The 19,612-nt window shown below is 35.8% G+C and overlaps 1 protein-coding gene across 1 annotated transcript in view; it reads left to right on the top strand.

Moving 5' to 3' along the window:
• Positions 1-3,048: 3,048 nt before the first annotated feature.
• Positions 3,049-19,612, top strand: part of LOC127442219 (tenascin-N-like) — a 58,556-nt gene continuing 41,992 nt past the window's right edge. The window contains exons 1-3 of the mRNA XM_051700085.1: positions 3,049-3,175; positions 11,849-12,238; positions 15,657-16,031. Coding sequence (XP_051556045.1) covers positions 11,854-12,238; positions 15,657-16,031 — 760 coding nt within the window. The 5' untranslated portion in view covers positions 3,049-3,175; positions 11,849-11,853. The remainder of the gene's footprint in view (positions 3,176-11,848; positions 12,239-15,656; positions 16,032-19,612) is intronic.

The raw sequence follows: 19,612 nt of genomic DNA, 5'->3' as shown, positions 1-19,612 counted from the left end.
GTGATTTTTTTCCTTTTCATTTGAAAGTAGTAGGCTACAGTATATACAGTATGACATAACTGAAAATGTCTTTCATGAAACACAATAATGAATTAAATATGATTACATCTCGTAATATGTCTACGATACAGTTCACTAAAGGGAGGAATTTTCCTTTGAAATATGTAGTTTCCACAATTTTCTGCAAACAAAACATAATTTACAGTAGCAAAAAACATTTTACTGAATTTTGTTATTATTAAACAAAAATAATAATTTGACTATAACACTAATGATATTACCAACTTAAGAACTAGTTTTAAGACTAGCAATTATATAAGGAAGTCCAAGAAGCAACTGAACACAAAGGAAAGACTATATATTTTTAAATTTTACATAAATATTAGGCTTGGGATCGCTGATTTTGTCAAGCATCAGTAATTGGAAGATTTCCCAGATGATTACCAATATATATCGGGATTTTTTCAGATATAAATAGGGCTACCCGTTACACAATAGGCTGTCTTTTCAAACATATTTCTCAACACAACTTTGGTATGGTGTGAGCAGCAGGGTAAATTAAAGGGAGTCGCACACCGGACGTGTCTGATGGATGACATGGCCTCTCTAGGCTGCTCAAAAATCTGCAGCACCACGGAGCGTAACTCGCATATTTTCCATTAAATTCAACGGACAATTAAATTATCAAAGGACATAGATTTTTACTTTAATTTCACTTTTATTCTTGAAGATCAAAAACCTTTGTAACTTTTGTGTGCATGCGTCCTGCGCAAGGAGCTCTAACCCTTCCTATGTTGTGATACCTGTGCCTTGCAACTTGATTCAGTAAATTTTATATCACCCCCTTGTGGTTTCCCAGTGCTATTACACCAGACTGTTGAACAGAAGGCCAACTGAGTGAATTTGAAAGCACGCAAATTAGGCTTCTAATTTAAATGTCGACTTATGTTAATATATCGATGCCTCAAAAATATATCGATAAAATAACATGCCGATCAATAATCAGTATATCTATATTTTATGACATGCCTTACAAATAATGGATGCATACATTTTGTTATAAAATATGGTAATGGTAAATCTGGTCCTCCTCTTTTTACAGTATTCAGACCTTAATGATGCAGTAGCACTGTCTGTAAATCATTCAACAAAAATCTAAAATGTGTGCAGTTAAAACCATTAGTAAGAGTGTTTACTGGGGGTTTCCAACTGTAATTGGATACACAGAAAGGCACACAAGCACTTACTCAAAGAATAATTGGTGAGTGAGAGGTAGTGTACATTTGCATGACCTTTTCTTTTCTCAAAGAGAGTAGCATACAGCTGGCCATTTCCTGAAAACAGAACAGTTTCGCCTTGTTCTTACTCCTTACATATTCCAACCACATATAAAGTTATCAAAATATTTATGGAGACAATCAGGTGTGCCAACAATTTATAGTGTGTAGGCTCTACTTTTAGCCCTAAACAAATGAAACGTTGACTGTGTCTGAGTTACTGCAGGACTCAAGGGAAGTTCTTAAGGCCTGTAGTTGTCATTTTTCAATGATGACATCCTCTGAAAGTGTTTCAAGAGGGAGCTACTGTTGTCACTATCTGACTGAGGGAGAAAATACAGTCACATTATGTACAAAGCTGGACCCTGCTTCTCTTTAAAACCATCACACCTGGCCCGCTCTCCAGTTTTAGCCCAAGTATTTCACCTCTGTGTAACACAACACCAAGAGATCAACAGATGCCTGCGAAAATTATAAACAAACAACCTTACTGATGACTTCTGATAAGAGCTTTTCATTCCTTTCCTCTTAAAATACTTATTATGGCCTGGTAGAATTATATGTGGAGTTTCTGAAAACAAAATTCATTGTATGTTTAGAAAATTGTTACATTGTGTTATAATTTATAGTAATGTTTCATATATTTAGTGCTTTTGAATGCAGATATGCAGGAAATAGAATCAAAATGCATGTGTTTGATGAAGATCTACTTATGTTTTTGTTATGAAAATAATTCTTAATTCTAATCATTTAAACATACACTTGGTAGGTGACATGAAATACTTTTGGAAAGTTGACATTTCCAATGTTGTGAAATGCTATGCACTATATAAAACAGCATTTTGCTCATTCTTTTATAATTATTATGCGGCTTTTATGACCTCATATTATTATAATTCATTTTGAGAGACTTCATAGAATATTTGTACTTAAAATAATTCATTGCTCACACCGGGACCATTGAAAATAAATAATAGTGAAGGCAAAAAGGTGATTAAAAATGGTGAAATCCTAAAAGAAATGGCAACCAGTTACAGAACTTATCTTTCCATATACATTCATATTAATTTTAACCTAAAATCTTGATGTTGATGATAAAGTTTTGCATCAACTAGACAACTACATATTTGTGTAAATTTTTTCATTGAGGTAATTTGTTTAAAATTTGAATGCTTAACACACACACACACACACACACACACACAAAACCTGACCTAGTCATAACAATATTATTTTGTCTTGCATGTTGCACAGATTTTCTCATTTTTACAATAGTGTACATTTCTGAAACCAGGTAGACACTGCAAAACCAAAATGTGTAAATTAGATTATTGGAATACATTCCAGTCATAATTTGATTGCAGTTTTTGAATCAGGAGGAAAAGTTGTGGGAAGGATTGCTGCTGTAAACGTGTAGTTCAGTGCTGTCTTAAAACCCAGCTCAGGACTGTGTTGACTTTGGCTCAATCTGTCACTATATATCACAAATGTTGGAAATTAGATTGATTAGCTCTGCTTCTGTAAGAGAAGCACTGAAATAACCATGTGTTTATTAAAATCTACCTCCAAGAGTTGGTGGGCTGCATGGATGACTCTTGTTAAAAGTCATTTTTAATTAAATAATAAGTTCCAGACAATGTAAAAGAGAGTTTCTCATTATCTCCCACTGTTCATTTCTCTTTAGTGGAGTTTTGGAGGTAGCCACACCCTGGCTGGCCATTGGCTCAGGGCTGCAATGAGGAGATTTAAACTGTTTGAAGGGAGAGAGCTGGAGGACTCAAGACATTGCTGGTCAGGAGGGCCCTGAACACCCAGTCTGAGCTTGCAAACAGGTGCTTGCATTAATAAGCGCTCAGTCAGTGTAGCAGGGATATCACTGTGGCAGGAAATACTCTGGGGTAAGGCAGCTATAGCTTCATTGTTGGCTCTGCATGGACTTCTTTTTTTTACTTCTGTAAAAATGTCTTATGATGTTTTTGAGTGGGTTGTAGTGATTTAATATAAATGATATTTGTGAAAATATAAAAATACTTTAATTGTTAATTATTGCTTTAATAATTATGACTTTATTTAATCGAATATTGCTAATTAAAACGTTAAAATTTTGATTGTCCTCTATGTAACTGCTACCTTTTTTTGTATGAGCTTGATTTTTGTAGTTAGAAAAAAATGCTGAAGCCAATCAACGATGAACCAATTGTAGATGATTCATAAGATTTGTCATCTTAAAATTTGGTGCAGTAATTTCTGGTTTTAAAGAGGAACAGCTTAATTTTAATTAATAATGTTTAATAATGCAAAGAAGGCATAAAAATTGTATTTAATTTAAAAAATGTGGGGAAAACTTTTTTTTTTGAAGTCAAGTGCTGGTCAGCAGCCCATGGTGTAATTTCAAGCCCTTAATTTTTCTGTATGTAGTTTTAAATAATCCTTCCATAACCCATTTTTAAATGATCAAATTATTCTCCCTCTGCATTATGTATTGCTGTGGTATTTCTCATGCTTCTTAAATTGAAATCTTCCTAACCCTTGCAAATAAAGGTTCCACTTAGAATTGCAAATAATTTTACTGACAACATTTGTGGCATAATGTTGATTAGCACAAAAATAATTTGGACTCATCCCACAGAAAAAAAAACAAAAAAAAAAAACAGATGGCACTTACAACGGAAGTGAATGTGGCCAGTCCGTAAATGTAAAAATACACATTGTTTCAAAAGAATAGCCAAAAAATGTAAGCAATATGCGTGTTAACATGATTTTGGTGCCATAAAATCTGGGATTTACTATGTTTCCCAGATTACAGGGTTCACCAACATTACACTGGCATTATATTGAAGTTATAATATTGGATAAAACTTCACACAACTAAGGTTAGCTAGCGATTATATCAAACTAAAATCATATTTACATTTCAAATGTTTACATTTTGTGGCTACAATTTTGAAAAAGTGGGTATTTTAAAGTTTATGGACTGGCCCCATTCACTTCTAATGTAAGAGCCTTACAGTAGCCACAATACAGTAGAGAGAACCAGTCGAAATTATGTTTCATGGTAATAAACATTATGCCACAAATGCTGTTGAGTGAGCTTAACTTGTATTGAACCAGGTACACTCATTTAAGTTCCACAAAGAGCATTAATTCTCTAGTTCTTTAGGTGCTTTAAAGAACCTAGAAATCCTTATGCTATAACATCAATAACTTTTTAATCTCCAGAGAGCCATATAGCCCAACTCAAGAAAAACATAATATGTGGCCATCATCTGTGACTCAACTTTTTATTTTTTTAACGGTCTCTCTCCTTCTCTTTCGCTCTATAACTACAGTATGCATTTATTTTCTTGCTCAGTCCCTCTGTCTCTTGTCATTTTTACTGGTTTCTAAGGCAAATCTTTAGCAGTTAATCAGTTTGGATCCCACTTTTAGACAAGGTCTAAGATCCATCCACCTCTTTTGGCAAATTAAGAGGAAATGCTACTGTGTTGGCTTTAGGTATTATTGGAAGCCCAGATCAGATGAATAGCAGATGTTGCATGCAGCCCGCTGTAAAGGGGAGGTTTATTATACGCTGTCTGTGCACTACACAAATTTAACAGAGTCAGTCTTGGGCTTCTGTAACCTTATCAAGGCTGCTGTGGTTTCGGTCCCTAATGGTATTTACTAAGGAGATTGAAATGAGTCTGTACCTAGACTAAAGCTTAATTGCTTTCAGCTCTCGTCAGTTGAAGTGTGAAGGGGAAAATCACTTGGGTTTCATGTTTGTGGCTTGCAGTCTCCACTCCTCACCTCACCACCTCTCTCACTCTGCATCGGTAAACCCTGAATCTCCTTCCTAATGGTGCAGCTGGGGCTCTGCTTCAAATGCAGAGGAACAGAGGAACTTTGTCTTCTGCTTAATGTGTCTCAGGAGAGGAGAGGGCATGGTACAGTCTGGCTTTCTGTTTTCCCACCCTCTACCTCACTCAATTTAGTCTCCCCTCAGAACGTGATTTATGCTGTCCACGGTCTGTTTGTATGTCTTATTGCTTGTAGGTCTGTGCCCTTGTAGTTCCTAAAATCCATGAATGAGTCACAGTCACAGCACTAAAAGGTTATATTTTGACTTGGTGTTGAGATCCAACAGAATACCGCCACTGGCCAGTTTGCTGCCTGCATCTTTTCTGTTCTGAACCAGGCTCTGTTAAACATCCTTTCAACTGCTTCTTATTGCAGGCATTTCTTTGGGCACTGGAATATTCTCAAGGAATGGAGGAGAAGTTTTTAAAGATCACGGATTACAAATGCTGGGATTTGCATTGTGTAAAACTCAAGGTGACATGAGCAAGGCCAGTGGTTCTCAACTGGAGGGTCATGACCTGAAAATTTCAGGTCTATTTTAATAAGGTCATGGACAGCAGGGGAAAAACAATGCTAAAGGCAAATAATAAAATGAAACAAACCATATAATTGTGCAAATTTGTTTATTCCATGTGAAAAAATAATTAAAATAATGAAGTGGTCAAAAAAATCATACCAAATCCAAACATTTTACCCTCTTCAGCTTCCACTGGCTCCTTTTGCAGTGACTTAAAAATAAATCTGTGACCAAAGTTGGAAAATTCCAATACAAATTAGATTATAAATACAAATACAATTGCAAATATAAACATGATAATAATAATAATAATAATTGAAAAATAAACCATGACCTATAGATATTTTAACACAAATCTCATACATTTTTGTTTTATAAAATGGCCATAGCAGTGACTGTCATGAACACAATAAGAGTTTTGACATTAATTTTACTACCACATGCTGGTGGAATTTCCAAACTGCAAACGCAGGAACTGAATGTGGACTTTGCGCTAAAAACAGACCTGGTATTGAAACATCTTAGCGCAATTACCTATTTCTCAGGAAAATAGCAAATTGCACTTTGCGCCACTTCATTACCATAAAATACACCCACAGTTTGCCCGCATAAACCCACAGTTAGTGCAAACACTCCCACCCACGCCTACTTGTGCTGGCACGAAAATTGCGCTTAGAATTAGATAAGAAAATTGGATAAGATGTAGCACACTTTGTGCGTAGCACTGCTCTTTGCGTGCTTACGAAAATAGAGCCAATTGTTTCTAAGCAGCTATACAGACAATCTTGCCTAAATGTCTTAAAGGGGTTGTGCCATGAGGAATAACATTTTCCTTGATATCTTGACATATAAGATGTCATTGTGCTAAAAACATACTTTAAGTTTGCAGAGTGAAATGGAAGACAAAGGTGAGCTACAAGCTAATGGCTGCTGTCTGATCTGTATTGTATTTGCCAGAATGTCCTGTATTTTGGCTGAAATAAACACATTGGGACACCCATTATCCCATATTTAAAGGGATAGTTCACACAAAAATGAAAATTCTCTCATCATTTACACACCCTTATGCCATCCCAGATGTGTATGACTTTCTTTTTTCAGCAGAACACATTTGAAGAAAAATAGAAAAATATCTCAGCTCAGTAGATCCTTAAAATGGATGGCAATACGATTTTTGATGCCCCAAAAAGTACAGACAATCAGCATTGATGTCATCCATACAACTCCAGAAGTTAAATGAATGTTTTGTAAAGCGATACGATCACTTTTGGTGTGAAGATATCAATATTTAAGTACTTTTTAACTATAAATAATCACTTCCATTAAGCACCAGTATTCGCATTCACGAGAGCAGCGAAACAGTCAAGGGCAATCCCCTCCCCCAGTCGACCAGTGAACATCCCGTATTTCCCATGACATGGGATGCGTATTGAAGCCGCCACACTACAGAGGTGAACACTCGTGTCGACCATCCATTACAGCTGTATACAGATTTATTAACCCTTCACCTTCGCAGCTCGTGTTGTCTGGACTATTTTCACTGTTCTTAGCTTTATATAGCATTATTGCATCACCATATCTTGTATGCCTAGTAATCTAAGTACTCGGGAGCAACAGTATGCTGACTTTGTTTAGTTTCCGATTGTTATTTAGTCGGAACAACTTCAGTAATTTTGATTGCGTGCTTCACATAAACTAGAATATGTAGCATTAATGATTGCATGGACTTTTGTAAATCGCTTGGATGTTTTCATTGTTTTATTCTTGGAAAAAACTGTTCCAAGAGTGTTGGCGGGGGGTGTTTGCATTTCAAAGATGTTAGCCAGTCATAACACAGTTGAAGTCTTAAAGGGGACAGCACAGAAAACCGAGTGTTTCAGACAGAGAGCCGTTGGAAAAAGCTAATTTAATACTATATCATGATTTATTTATTTATTTTGTTCAAAAACCTTTACTAAAATTATAAGTGAACTTCAGGGAAAACAAAGGAAAAAAAGCATGACATGACCCTTTTAAATGCCACCAGTAAACAAGCCCAAAGCAACTGTGGCAAGGCAAAAATCTCTCCAAGAGATGTTAGGTTAGTGGAGAAACCTTGAGAGGAATCAGACTCAGCTGAGGGAGCCTCACCTCTTTTGACAATAGATGTACATATACCAATATTATTTTGCGATATAGTATGTGTAATATACTATAAAGTCATGTGTTCAAATTACACCTCTGCTGTTATGCATTTAAAAATTATAAATTTTCCATGTCATGTTAATAATTTTTCATATTGTTGAGTCTATGCAGTTCATGGTAATGTTAAAGGAATATACAGGTTAAGCTCAATCTACAGCATGTGTGGCATAATGTTGATTACCAAAATAAAAAAATAAAAAAAGATTTTTGAAATCGAGGTTACAGTGAAGCACTTACAATAAATTCTACGGTTAAACTTGTGCATTTTTTTTTTGCTGTTTTTATGGTCGTTTTTGGGGTTTAATGTGTTGCTTAGTTGAAATAAGTTTTTGGGTTAACCAACATTATGCCACAAATGCTTTCAACTGAGCGAAACTTGTAATGAACCTGGAATATTCCATTTATGAATGTCAATGTGTGCAATGTGATTTTAAGAAAATGTTTTGTTTACTTCTGTATGAAAAAGTTAAAATGTTTACTATGTTGCCACATGGTATCCAATGTAAAATCCTAAAATAAAACCATTTAAGAACCACTGTTGTATGAAAATCATGAGATAAAAACATATGTTGAGAGTACTACACATTTCCTGAGTAATTCATGGACTGTGCTTAATAATTTCATTTGCATGCATCGGCTAGTTAAGTCAAGTCATTTTTATTTGTATAGCACTTTTCACAACACACATCGTTTCAAAGCAGCTTTACAGAAACTGAAACTGTAATATCTATAAAGTCTTAGAGTCATCATTGTGTAGTTTGATTAAATATTATTGTAAATTGTGAATTAAAATTAATTCACTGTGGGGTCCAGTTCCCCTCTGGCTAACAGCATGAATATAATGCCAATATTAGTTATTTGTGTGCAGTAAGTGTTAAGGGCCAGTGTTTAAACAAAGATTTTGTATGAACTGTGAGATTAATGACTAATGACTACATGGGTTACATGGGTTGTGTGGGCAATAAGTCTTTTGAGCAGTGAGGAACTGCTGCTGCTGCTGCTGCTGTTGTGATAATGTGTATTGCTATAGAACCTTTTCTGTGTGTGTGTTTGTGTGTGTGCCTGCAGACTCAAACATCCCTTCAGTAGTGGCAGGACAGAAGAGAGTTGGCAGGTCTTTCTCTAATCCTCTCCAAGATAAATAAAAGAGAGAAGAGAAACCGGCAAAAATGAAATAAAAGTCACTGACAGAAAGCAATAAAGGAGACCTTCAAAGGGCCTTGCAGCTCTTGCATGTGTGTGGTGTCTGGGCCTGTGATGTGGGCTACAGTAGGACGGTCATGGTCCTAATCATGCCTCAATACTACACCATCCAATCCAGTTATCATCAGGGAGCCAGTGAGGTCATGGGAGAGACTATGCAGCCGGTTTCAGGGAGAGCATGGTGGTTTAGTATTTAACTGTTGGCTAGTGTTAAATATCCTGATTTTTACCTCTGGTGATGTATCAACTTGAAGAGATAATGCAAATGGAAATATACTTGGAATCATTATTACTTATGGAAAAGTTCTTAATACTACATATTGATTTAAATGACTATTAATATGAATTAAACACTGTAATCTTTGATTCTGAAGAAAAAACCTTGCAAAGCAAAGATATTCTTTCAAAGCAAAGATATTATGTGCAATAGTTGTAGTATATAGTTGCACATAGACCTCAATAATAAACATACAAATCTTAATAACAATGACAATCAACAAGTGAAAGTAAAATGCTTGTTATTTGTGTGTGGTGATGTTAAGAGCTCATCAGTGATGACAAAAACAATAGCATCAGCATAAATAAAGTCTACAGTAAAACAGTAAGCCTACAACAGTAACCACATAATTTATTCATACTGCAATGTATGATTGGAACCTGCAAATCTGTAAGAAATTAGCAACATTGTTTGAAATGAAATTGTTTGTTCAGGCAACTCTGTTAAAGATGTTGGGACAACATTTAGGGGAATATTGTTGGTCTAACGTGTTTTATAAGATTTAAAGTAATTCACATTTCTGTATCCACAAAAGCCCTGTGTACCTTTCTGAAAAATAGCTTAAACCAGCCTCTTAAGTGGTCTCTTATGCAGGTCAAGCTGGTCTATATGCTGGTTTTAGAGGGGCTTTGGGCACTCGTCAGATGATCAGTAAACCAGCACTTAACCAACTGAGCACCAGCTTGGCCAGATGACCAACTTCAACAAGCTAAAGCTGGCTTGGCCAGGCTAGGAATTAAATGATTTACATATCTTGTGTTGTTATTAGGTAATTTACCAAACAACAAATCTATAGTTGCCTTGACAAGAATTTATTGGCTTAGTGAGACATTTTATATTTGATGAATGTACAAATTCAAATAGCAATTATGACAGTTATTGATGGAATTCAAAAATCATAATAAATTACGTTGCCTTGACTTTTCAGATTTAGTCTTAGATCAATAGTCTAATGCAATGGAATGGTTCTCCTTATCCACATCCATATCTTTTAAAAATAACAGCCGCTAGCAATGTTTTCTGCTTGGTTGGCTGATCCTTATGGCATGGGCTCCAGATTTTTCTGTGCTTCTGTTCACATATCCACCTTGGTCCTAAGGGAGCGCTCTGTCTTTTAATTTGAGCATTTCTGCCATTCCACATCTGCTTCTGACTCTTTGATGCATGTTGTTCCATGTTTATATTTAAGCTCCATACTCCATGCACAGATTTCCTTAATGTTCAAAACAAAGTATCCGATGATTGAGTGATGAAATGCATTAAAATTCAATGACACTTGATACTGTGATACAATCACATGTGGAAATTTAAGCTCTTGTTTTGTCTGGTTGTCAGTATCTGTTTATTACAGTGTTATTAATGGTTTATTATAGTAGTTTGTGACTTATAAAGAAATAAGCAGAATGCAGAGAGCTAAAGTAACATGTTGTTTCTACAGGTTATATAATGTCAGTGAAACTGTTTGGTTGAAAAAGCACAGTCATTTTAGGTCCTTTCGGCTCACAGGGGCCCTCTCATTTCCATTGCATAATGGCTAGATACAGTATGTGTGTCTCATGCTTATGTTCTGCATGTATATGTTTTTATGAAGTTATATATTATGTATATTTTACAACAGTTGACTCATTTAAATATTTTCATTTATTTTACATGTTAACATACTGCCTAAATATGGTTCCATATACTGTATCATGTAAAGATTATTGCATAATAGGCCAATACATATAAATAGAGGTATCTAGTTATCATTGATCATTATATACTGGATCCTTGAATAACTCCAAGTGTACATAAAAAAATATTTCATTTAAAAGGTTGTTTAATCACGTAATTATTACGTTTTTGTTTTTTTTTTAGTAGAAAGCTATCATTTATCAAGTAATTTATAAAAATGCACTTTATGCATTTACTATTTAGAATTAACTTTAGTATGAACTGTACGATATGTCATTTTACATAAAACCCATTTTTTCCCAAGACAAATTTAACAGACCACACAAGACCAGACACTTACTGTTAATGAAGTACATTAAATTAGGTATGCTGGGGTCCTGCTTTCCAGTGATGCTCAACAGAAGTTATTCATTTTAAAGCAAATAAACCCTATGCTATTATTTCTAAGCATACATTTTTTCTAACATCCTATGTTTATATATAGATGTTTTAAAAGGTTTGAATGGCATCACTGCCAATAAGGATTACATCATTTAGTTAGATGGGTTCCATGCTCCCAAAAGGCCCTTGTGGTTGTAGATGTGCAATTAATGGTTTGGATAGAATGTGCATGGTGAGCACAGTCTGCCCGGTTCCTACTGTAGATTTAGACATCTATAACACTGTCCTTGTAAAACAAATTTTGCTCCATTAAGCATAATGTAATGTCTTGCACATTGATTTTCATCATGTGTGTAGCATGCAAATCAAACTCCTTACTGGAAGGTGAGACCACAAACCCTAAGGAAAATTTGATATTTTGAGTATGCTGGTAAAGTCGACCACACCATCAACATAACATTCTCAAAGGGTCAATGTTTGTCTGCTTTCTTTCAGAAAACATGATCATTAGATTCAACTGGCTGAAAAGTGGCCTCTTTCTTTTGGGGATGCTCTTTATGGTGTCCCATCTTGTGCTCTCTGAGGAGGTGGCTGCTGGAGATAAAGAAGTCACATTCAGCCATGTCTACAGAATTGATTCTGGTTGTAAGCAGGGTTCCCAGAGTGGCCTGCTTTCCCAGGACCAAGCCTCAGAAGGACAGATTGTCACAGTGGATGGAGAGAATGACATTGTCTTCAAGCACAACATTCGTGTAAAGTCGGCTGGTTGTGGGTGTGCAGACTCAGAGGACTTCAAAGCCCTATTGTACCGCGTCAATGGCCTGGAGGAAGAGGTCACCTACCTAAAGAGCCAATGCGCTCAGGGCTGCTGCAAAGGAGGGTCAGGTATTTAAAGAAACTAAAAACCTAGAAAGCCAGTATAGTACATGAATACACCTGAAACTGGATATTATGCATGCATTCCTTTTGTTTTGTTTATTAGGGCAAGTGATACACCAAAGATCAGAATGAATACTCAGACTCAGAGACTTTATGTAGTGTGTCATGATGGGAATTAACTATATACTGGGGGTTGTTTATTGATATGAATTTTACCTTTATTGTGCCCTTGATCAAAACATGTGATTTGCACGTAGACCCCAGTCTTTCTCAAAGGCCCTATTTATACCTGGTATTAACATCCATCTCGGGTGATCCAATCACAAGTATTCCGAAGAAACAGGCAGCTTTTTAGACCTTGTGTCTCAAATACATCTCCTGTGACTACATGTTTGGAAGGGGAGAGCCTCTAATTTTGTGACTACATACAAAAGTCAATGTGGTACTGCATGTTTATAAAGCTGAAAAAAGTTGTAAAGTAAAAAAAAAGCTGTAGCTTGCACCCCTGCAGCCCCCGTTCTGTGCACGTCAGTGACCTAGTCTCATAGAATGAACGTTACTATAACTACATTTTTTCAAACTGAGTTTTACATGCTGAATTCTACATTTTGCTGCAGTTTCCTGGTGAAATTAACACTAAAGGCTCTACAACAGGTCTTATTCACTTTCACACAAATCACAACTACAATGGCTGATTATGACTTTACAACTTTTTTGCTCTATTACCCACACACTGTTGTGTTATGATATCGAAACGTGTTTATGTTAACGCATCATTTGAAAAACAATACATTTTAACACTTGTATTACAGACCCACCCACATTTGCACACTTATTCCAATGTGATTAATTTCTGCTGTAGCCCACCTGAAGACTGCGGTTTGTGCCTTGTCAAGCAAGCAAGCTGACACATGAGATAAAATTATCATAGAAGCAACACGAAATGATGTGGTCTGCTTCAAAAAATGTGCTTTTCATGTTTCATTGGATTTTAGAACACTATCGGTTAGGTTTAAATAGTGGTTTAGGGTAAGGATGTCTGTTTTGTTCACCTCTCATTTGCTTTTTAAAAAAACTATTGGTTAGGTTTAGGTTAAGTTTTAGGTTAGGGAGGTACTTATTAAACCTCCGACTTATTTGCAGATCCTTGGCATTCTAGCTGTCAGTTTGTCCAGATACTCAGATGACATTTCACCCCACACTTCCTGTAGCACTTGCCATAGATGTGGCTGTCTTGTCGGGCACTTCTCACGCACCTTACAGTCTTGCTGATCCCATAAAAGCTCAATGGGGTTAAGATCCATAACACTCTTCCAGTTATCTGTTATCAAATGTCTGTGTTTCTTTGCCCAGTCTAACTTTTTGTTTTTGTTTTTCTGTTTCAAAAGTGGCTTTTTCTTTGCAATTCTTCCCTTAAGGCCTGCACCCCTGAGTCTTCTCTTTACTGTTGTACATGAAACTGGTGTTGAGCGGGTAGAATTTAATGAAGCTGTCAGCTGAGGACCTGTGAGGCATCTATTTCTCGAACTAGGCCTTATGGGAAGAATTACAAAGAAAAAGCCACTTTTGAAACAGAAAAACAATAAGAAAAGGTTAGAGTGGGCAAAGAAACACAGACATTGGACAACAGATAATTGAAAAAGAGTGTTATGGATCTTAATCACAATGAGCTTTTGTGGGATCAGCTAGACTGTAAGGTGCGTGAGAAGTGCCCGACAAGACAGCCACATCTATGGCAAGTGCTACAGGAAGTGTGGGGTGAAATGTCACCTGAGTATCTGGACAAACTGACAGCTAGAATGCCAAGGATCTGCAAATCTGTCATTTCTGCACGTGGAGGATTTTTTTTTATAAGAACTCTTTGAAGTAGTTTAAGAAGTTCTGAATTATTATTTTTTTTTTAATTGTAATAGTAATTTTTCCATTATTAATGTCCTCACTATACATTGGGATCAGATGAATGCCACGTATTCTGTTAGATTACTCAAGGTCATTAACGTATTCTAAATACTTTGGAATACTTCTTCAGCACTGGTAGATATTTTCACTTGTTTTGACTATAAAAACTCTTCCAGTACAGTAAGACAAAATACACATGTTAAAAATACATTCTATGAAAAACCTAAATATTTGATGTAGTGTTATTTCTAAAACAAGATAAATCAAACTGATCTTTTTTTATATTTTTACAGGAAAACAATACAAAAATTATTATGAAGAATACAAGTTTTGCCCTAATATTAAAGGTCTTACTAGAAAAAAGAAATTTTAATCCAATGTGAATTTTCTTGATAAAAAAATATGATCGTGCCTGGTAACATGTGCATGTAAAATGGCTAGAAATAGCATTTTAGCTTAGCATAAAGCTGACAATTTACACAAGGTTTATTTCTATTTCTTCTGCTCCAAACTTATTTCAAACTTTCTTCTCTGTCTGCTCGTATGACTGTAACACATATAAGAAAGTGTTTCACTGCTGTTCAAATTCACTTTGGATCTCATCATTTATATGTATAAATGTTTTCCATCTGAAAGGACTAAATATTAAATGAATCAAATGATAATAAAATGCAAAGTAATCTCTTCAGTAATCAAAATACTTTTTGAATGTAACTGTATTCTAATTACCAATGGTTTAAATTGTAACTGTAGTGGAATACAATTACTTATATTTTGTATTTTAAATACGTAATCCAGTTACATGTATTCCTTTACTCCCCAACCCTGTATGTTTGTATATATGTATATGTAAGCGCTTTTTCAAAGTTCTTGATCATATGGTTATTTTCCTGTAATGCCGCATGTAGCCGGAAATGTTAAAACCCTTGTTTTTGGACAATGTATGATTGACGGGTGTGTAGGTGGTCCTTTGATGCTGTTTGGGATGCATCAGGACACATTAGTGTTTGCTCAACAAATGCAAAGTGGTCACATGTATTTTTGACTTTGCCCAATTGTGGTTTGAGAAAATGTTCCACTTGTGACCGGATCTCCCAAAATGAATGTTAATACCAGGTGTAAACGGGGTCTCTGAGTACATACATCTGTAATGTAGACTAACTGTGTATGTGATGTCATCAGAGCAGGGATTATTATGTGCTTTATGACCTCATTTTAACTGAGAGACTACTGTACATGAAATATTTGTACTTTAAAAAAAAAGTCATTTGTCACACTGCAGGACCATTTAAATTGGACTAGTGAAGGCTGATTAAAAAAGGTGAAAAACTTAAAGGAAATAGTGACCAGTCCCAGGACCTTTGATATACACCTTCCCTTATACATTCATATAAAGTAGAACCTAAATTCTTGATGTTCATAAATAAAAAGTCTATGGACACGTTATGCGTCAACTATGTACAGTAAATACAATTTTCTCCATACCCGTTCAGTAAGTAAAGCAACAACTATTGTCTTTTGTTAGGTGTGGACACTAGCTGCAGTGGGCATGGCACCTACCTGCAGGACTCTTGCAGCTGTAAATGTAACCCAGGCTGGGAGGGTCCTGACTGCTCCATCTCATCCTGCCCTGATGAATGCAATGATAACGGCCGCTGTGTTGATGGACGCTGCGTCTGTTATGAAGGGTACACCGGCCATGACTGCAGCCAGCTCACATGCCCCAGCGACTGCAATGATAAAGGCCATTGTGTGGATGGCAAATGTGTGTGCTTTAGTGGATTCTCTGGAGAAGATTGCAGTGTTGCTACTTGTCAAAATAACTGTGCAGGAAATGGACGCTGCGTGGATGGACAGTGTGTCTGCGATGAGGGATTCTTTGGACAGGATTGTTCCATAGGTAAGATTCTTTTCAGGTGGAAAATTGAATTTTTGTTCACTGAATATTATAGACTGCAATATTAATCCTTGTCTGAATCCATTATCATGTTTATGGCCTGTTTACTTACTATTTAACTACTAAAATGCACATCAGAGCTCAGAGTACACAAATCATCATACTTCAGTAAAAGTAAAGATACCTGTATAGAAATTGACTCAAGTTCAAGGTAAAGTAACCCATGATACATATCTAAAGTCAGTTTTACATGAGTAAACTTTTTTTTTAGATGTATATTAAATGTACTTAAGTATTAGAAGTACAAGTGAACGGCATAAATAATGGCACAGCTAATGTTAACGGGATAATTTTGTCATATGTCAGTATATGAGCAAATCTTTTAACACATAACTTGATTGTTATAATGTTAAAATAAGCATGTTAATGTTCATAATACAAATGTTTAATACAAAAACATATCAAATATCGAGGAACGCTTGCAAACCAAAATTAAGTGCTTCATTCCATGTTTGGCTGCAGTTTCCCAGTGAAATGTCCAGTGGGGGGCACCAAAATCAAGTGAAATGATGTTGGAATCAGACAAATGTTTTTAAGTTGAATACTAAATGGATTTTTTTATAAGTAAATAAGTAAAACGTACCTTGCTAACCAAAAATGTTAACGTAAAACTAACCAATAGTGTCTTAAAAAATATATGAGAGGTGAACAAAACAGATATCCCTACCCTTAACCTACAACTAAACCTAACCAATAGTGTTTAAAAGCAAATTTGACATGAAAAAGAACATTTACTAAAGCAACCACGTTATACCGTATCGCTTCTATGGCAGTTTCACTTCACTTTCACTTTCATCTCGAGCATCCTTGGCTGGGCTCGAGGCTTGGTTTCTGAGCCCAAAGTCCAACACTCTATGAGGTGAGCTACCACGCAAGCTAATCATGTTGGAATACGTGTTTAAATTAGGTGGGTCTGTAATAAAAGCATTAAAATTTATCATTTTTCAAATGATGCGTTAGAGTAAAACTGTTTTGATATAATAACATAGTAGAGTGTGAATAATAGTGCAAAAAAGAAGTCTTTATTAAGTCAAATTCAGCCATAGTACCCGTGATTTGTGTGAGTGCAAAAAACAGTTGTTGTAGTGCCTCTGGTGTTTATTTCATCAGGAAACTTCACCAAAATGTAGAAAGTGGCACGTAAATTTTTTTTAACTTATAGTAGCATTCATTTTATGAGACTAGGTTGGATATTTTGTGATTTCGATTCAGATCCATGTATTGCAAAACAGATTGTTTAGACTGCTTTGTGAACTGGTTTGAATGATTCGTTGAAAATATTGACAGTTGGACATCACCCTACAGCCACCAATGAAGCTGTATTATTTATAGCAGTTTGCAGTCGGAAACGCAACTAACAGGTCTGGGGAAGTGTTTTGGAGTTATAGTAATCATTTGTTTTCAAAATGTAGTGAATTACAAGTACTTTCAAAGTCAACAGAAAAGTATAATGCCTTAAAAATGTGTCCAGTAACAAATTTCTGCATTGTTACTATACACCTCTGACTCTATAAATGCTATATTTTGAGCCTTTTGAAGACAGTAAAAAGTAACCGTTCTAGTTCAAGGATCGACATTGTTCTCTCTATGGAGTCAATTTACTGATACTCCTATGCAATGGACACTTCTACTGTATAAGAAATAATTTTAAGGTAGAACATTTACCTTAACCCTCTTGTTTTTATGTCTCCTGCTGGAGGAAAGCATTAAAAGATAGGCCTCATTACCACAAGGGAATTGCTTTTCATCAAGTCGCTTCTGTTCCACATGTAACCCCCCAATCCCCAGACCATCAGATAGACATGGAGTGCCTCAGAGTTGGAATGCATGGACAGATGAGCTGAGTTTCAAAAAATATTAGCTATGGCCAGAGCCTCAGGGTGTGACATATCATATCACTTCTGAAATGGGTTCCTATAGGGGAGTTAGGCGACAGTGTAATTTAGCCCAAGAATGATAATAGTGGGCAAGCACAGCAAACTAGTCAAACAGATCAGTTTAGCTGTTACATTCTCATGATTTTGACACTAATTGGCTTCAGAATATTCCTTAAGGGTTTAAGCTGTCGATTACATGGTTGAAGGATTTTCCATATCTATTGCTATAAGGAACTGCCATTAAACCACATTCATTCATGCATATGGGGAAGTCTGACTTCTCCAGCTTGATTGTAAAATCTAATGAGGATTCTAGGAGGCCACTTTAAAAGTTGTGCCATGAACACCAGAGCAATAAAAAAATAAATAAAAAAATAAGGATATATTTTATAACCAAATCTGTTTCCAAAAACAATTTCATATGGATAGATTTTGACATTAATATATCACACATCTGGCAAACTGAAATGTTTGAACACTTTTAGTATAAAAGTACAAACAAAAAACCTCTTTCAAAACTCCATGGACAAAATGAATGTATAAACATACTAAAAAATAAAAATAAATAAAACAATTCCTACATTGTGTTGAAAACTAGACTGACTGATTTATGTGGAAAATGATTACAAACCCACACAGATTAGACCTATATGAGAATCAGACAAGAAAAGACCATGAAACGATTCAACATTCATTGTAAATGTGGTTGATCATCAAAAGATTAGCATGGAAACTTGTTCTAACCACAATGAGTCTGTAGGGTTTTTGTGGATTTCTTAATGCCAGATCAAAACAGGGCAGATGTGGAGGATTAAGTTTACCTACTATGCTCACAGTGCTGCTCATTTTCATTACATTTATTTTGAAATTAAGTGACATAATATATTAGTGTGATATGCTTCCTCATCATGCATGCCAATGTGTAGGCCCTCCTAACTGAAAGTCCATTAATAGTCATTTAAAAATGCTTTAAGCTCCAGACTGATGTTTTTCTTGCTCGAAGAACCACCAGCATTGATTTATGCAAGAGTCCAAACACAATTCTGTAGTAATTGTAATTAATTAGTTTGGTTGTCCATTACAATCCCTCAGTGAGAAAACGCATTTCCGGCACGTGCGCTATCTTTCCAGTCGGCTGATGGTGATTCATTGGTCTTTCTGTGGTATTATATGTGGGTGAAATTGTTACTGGCAGTGACTGGAGAGAACGGCAGGAACGGGCATATTAACTGCCACTGGATGGAAAGGCTCATGCTGAACTGAAGGAAAACATTTGACTTCCTGCCCCTCACCATGTGGAACAATGTCCAAACCTGCTATTCATTCTTTCCTGGGTAATGTGGTCTCCACAAAGCACCCCTGTATTACACTCATGGATTCCCCTGATTTATTTTTTTCTCTTGCAATATTCCCTTAAATTCAACCTCTCCTTTATGTTTTCACCTATAAGCCGGTTATGTGTTAGTGGAAAATTAGCTCCCTGGGCTGCTGACTGCCTGCCTGTCTTTGGGGCTCCTGGTTTGTTATTGGGATCCTCCCCACTTTTCATCCTCTGATGTGCAGTTTTTTAAAATCCCTATATTGTTTGAGTTTCACAACTACAAAGTAATCACAGTTTAAATGTATAATCTCCTTCAATAACCAGCT

Source organism: Myxocyprinus asiaticus, chromosome 6 (genome assembly GCF_019703515.2).
Source record: "Myxocyprinus asiaticus isolate MX2 ecotype Aquarium Trade chromosome 6, UBuf_Myxa_2, whole genome shotgun sequence".
Taxonomy (NCBI): domain Eukaryota; kingdom Metazoa; phylum Chordata; class Actinopteri; order Cypriniformes; family Catostomidae; genus Myxocyprinus; species Myxocyprinus asiaticus.
The sequence above is the reverse complement of the archived record's forward strand: the minus strand, read 5'-3'. Positions and strand labels throughout refer to the sequence as shown.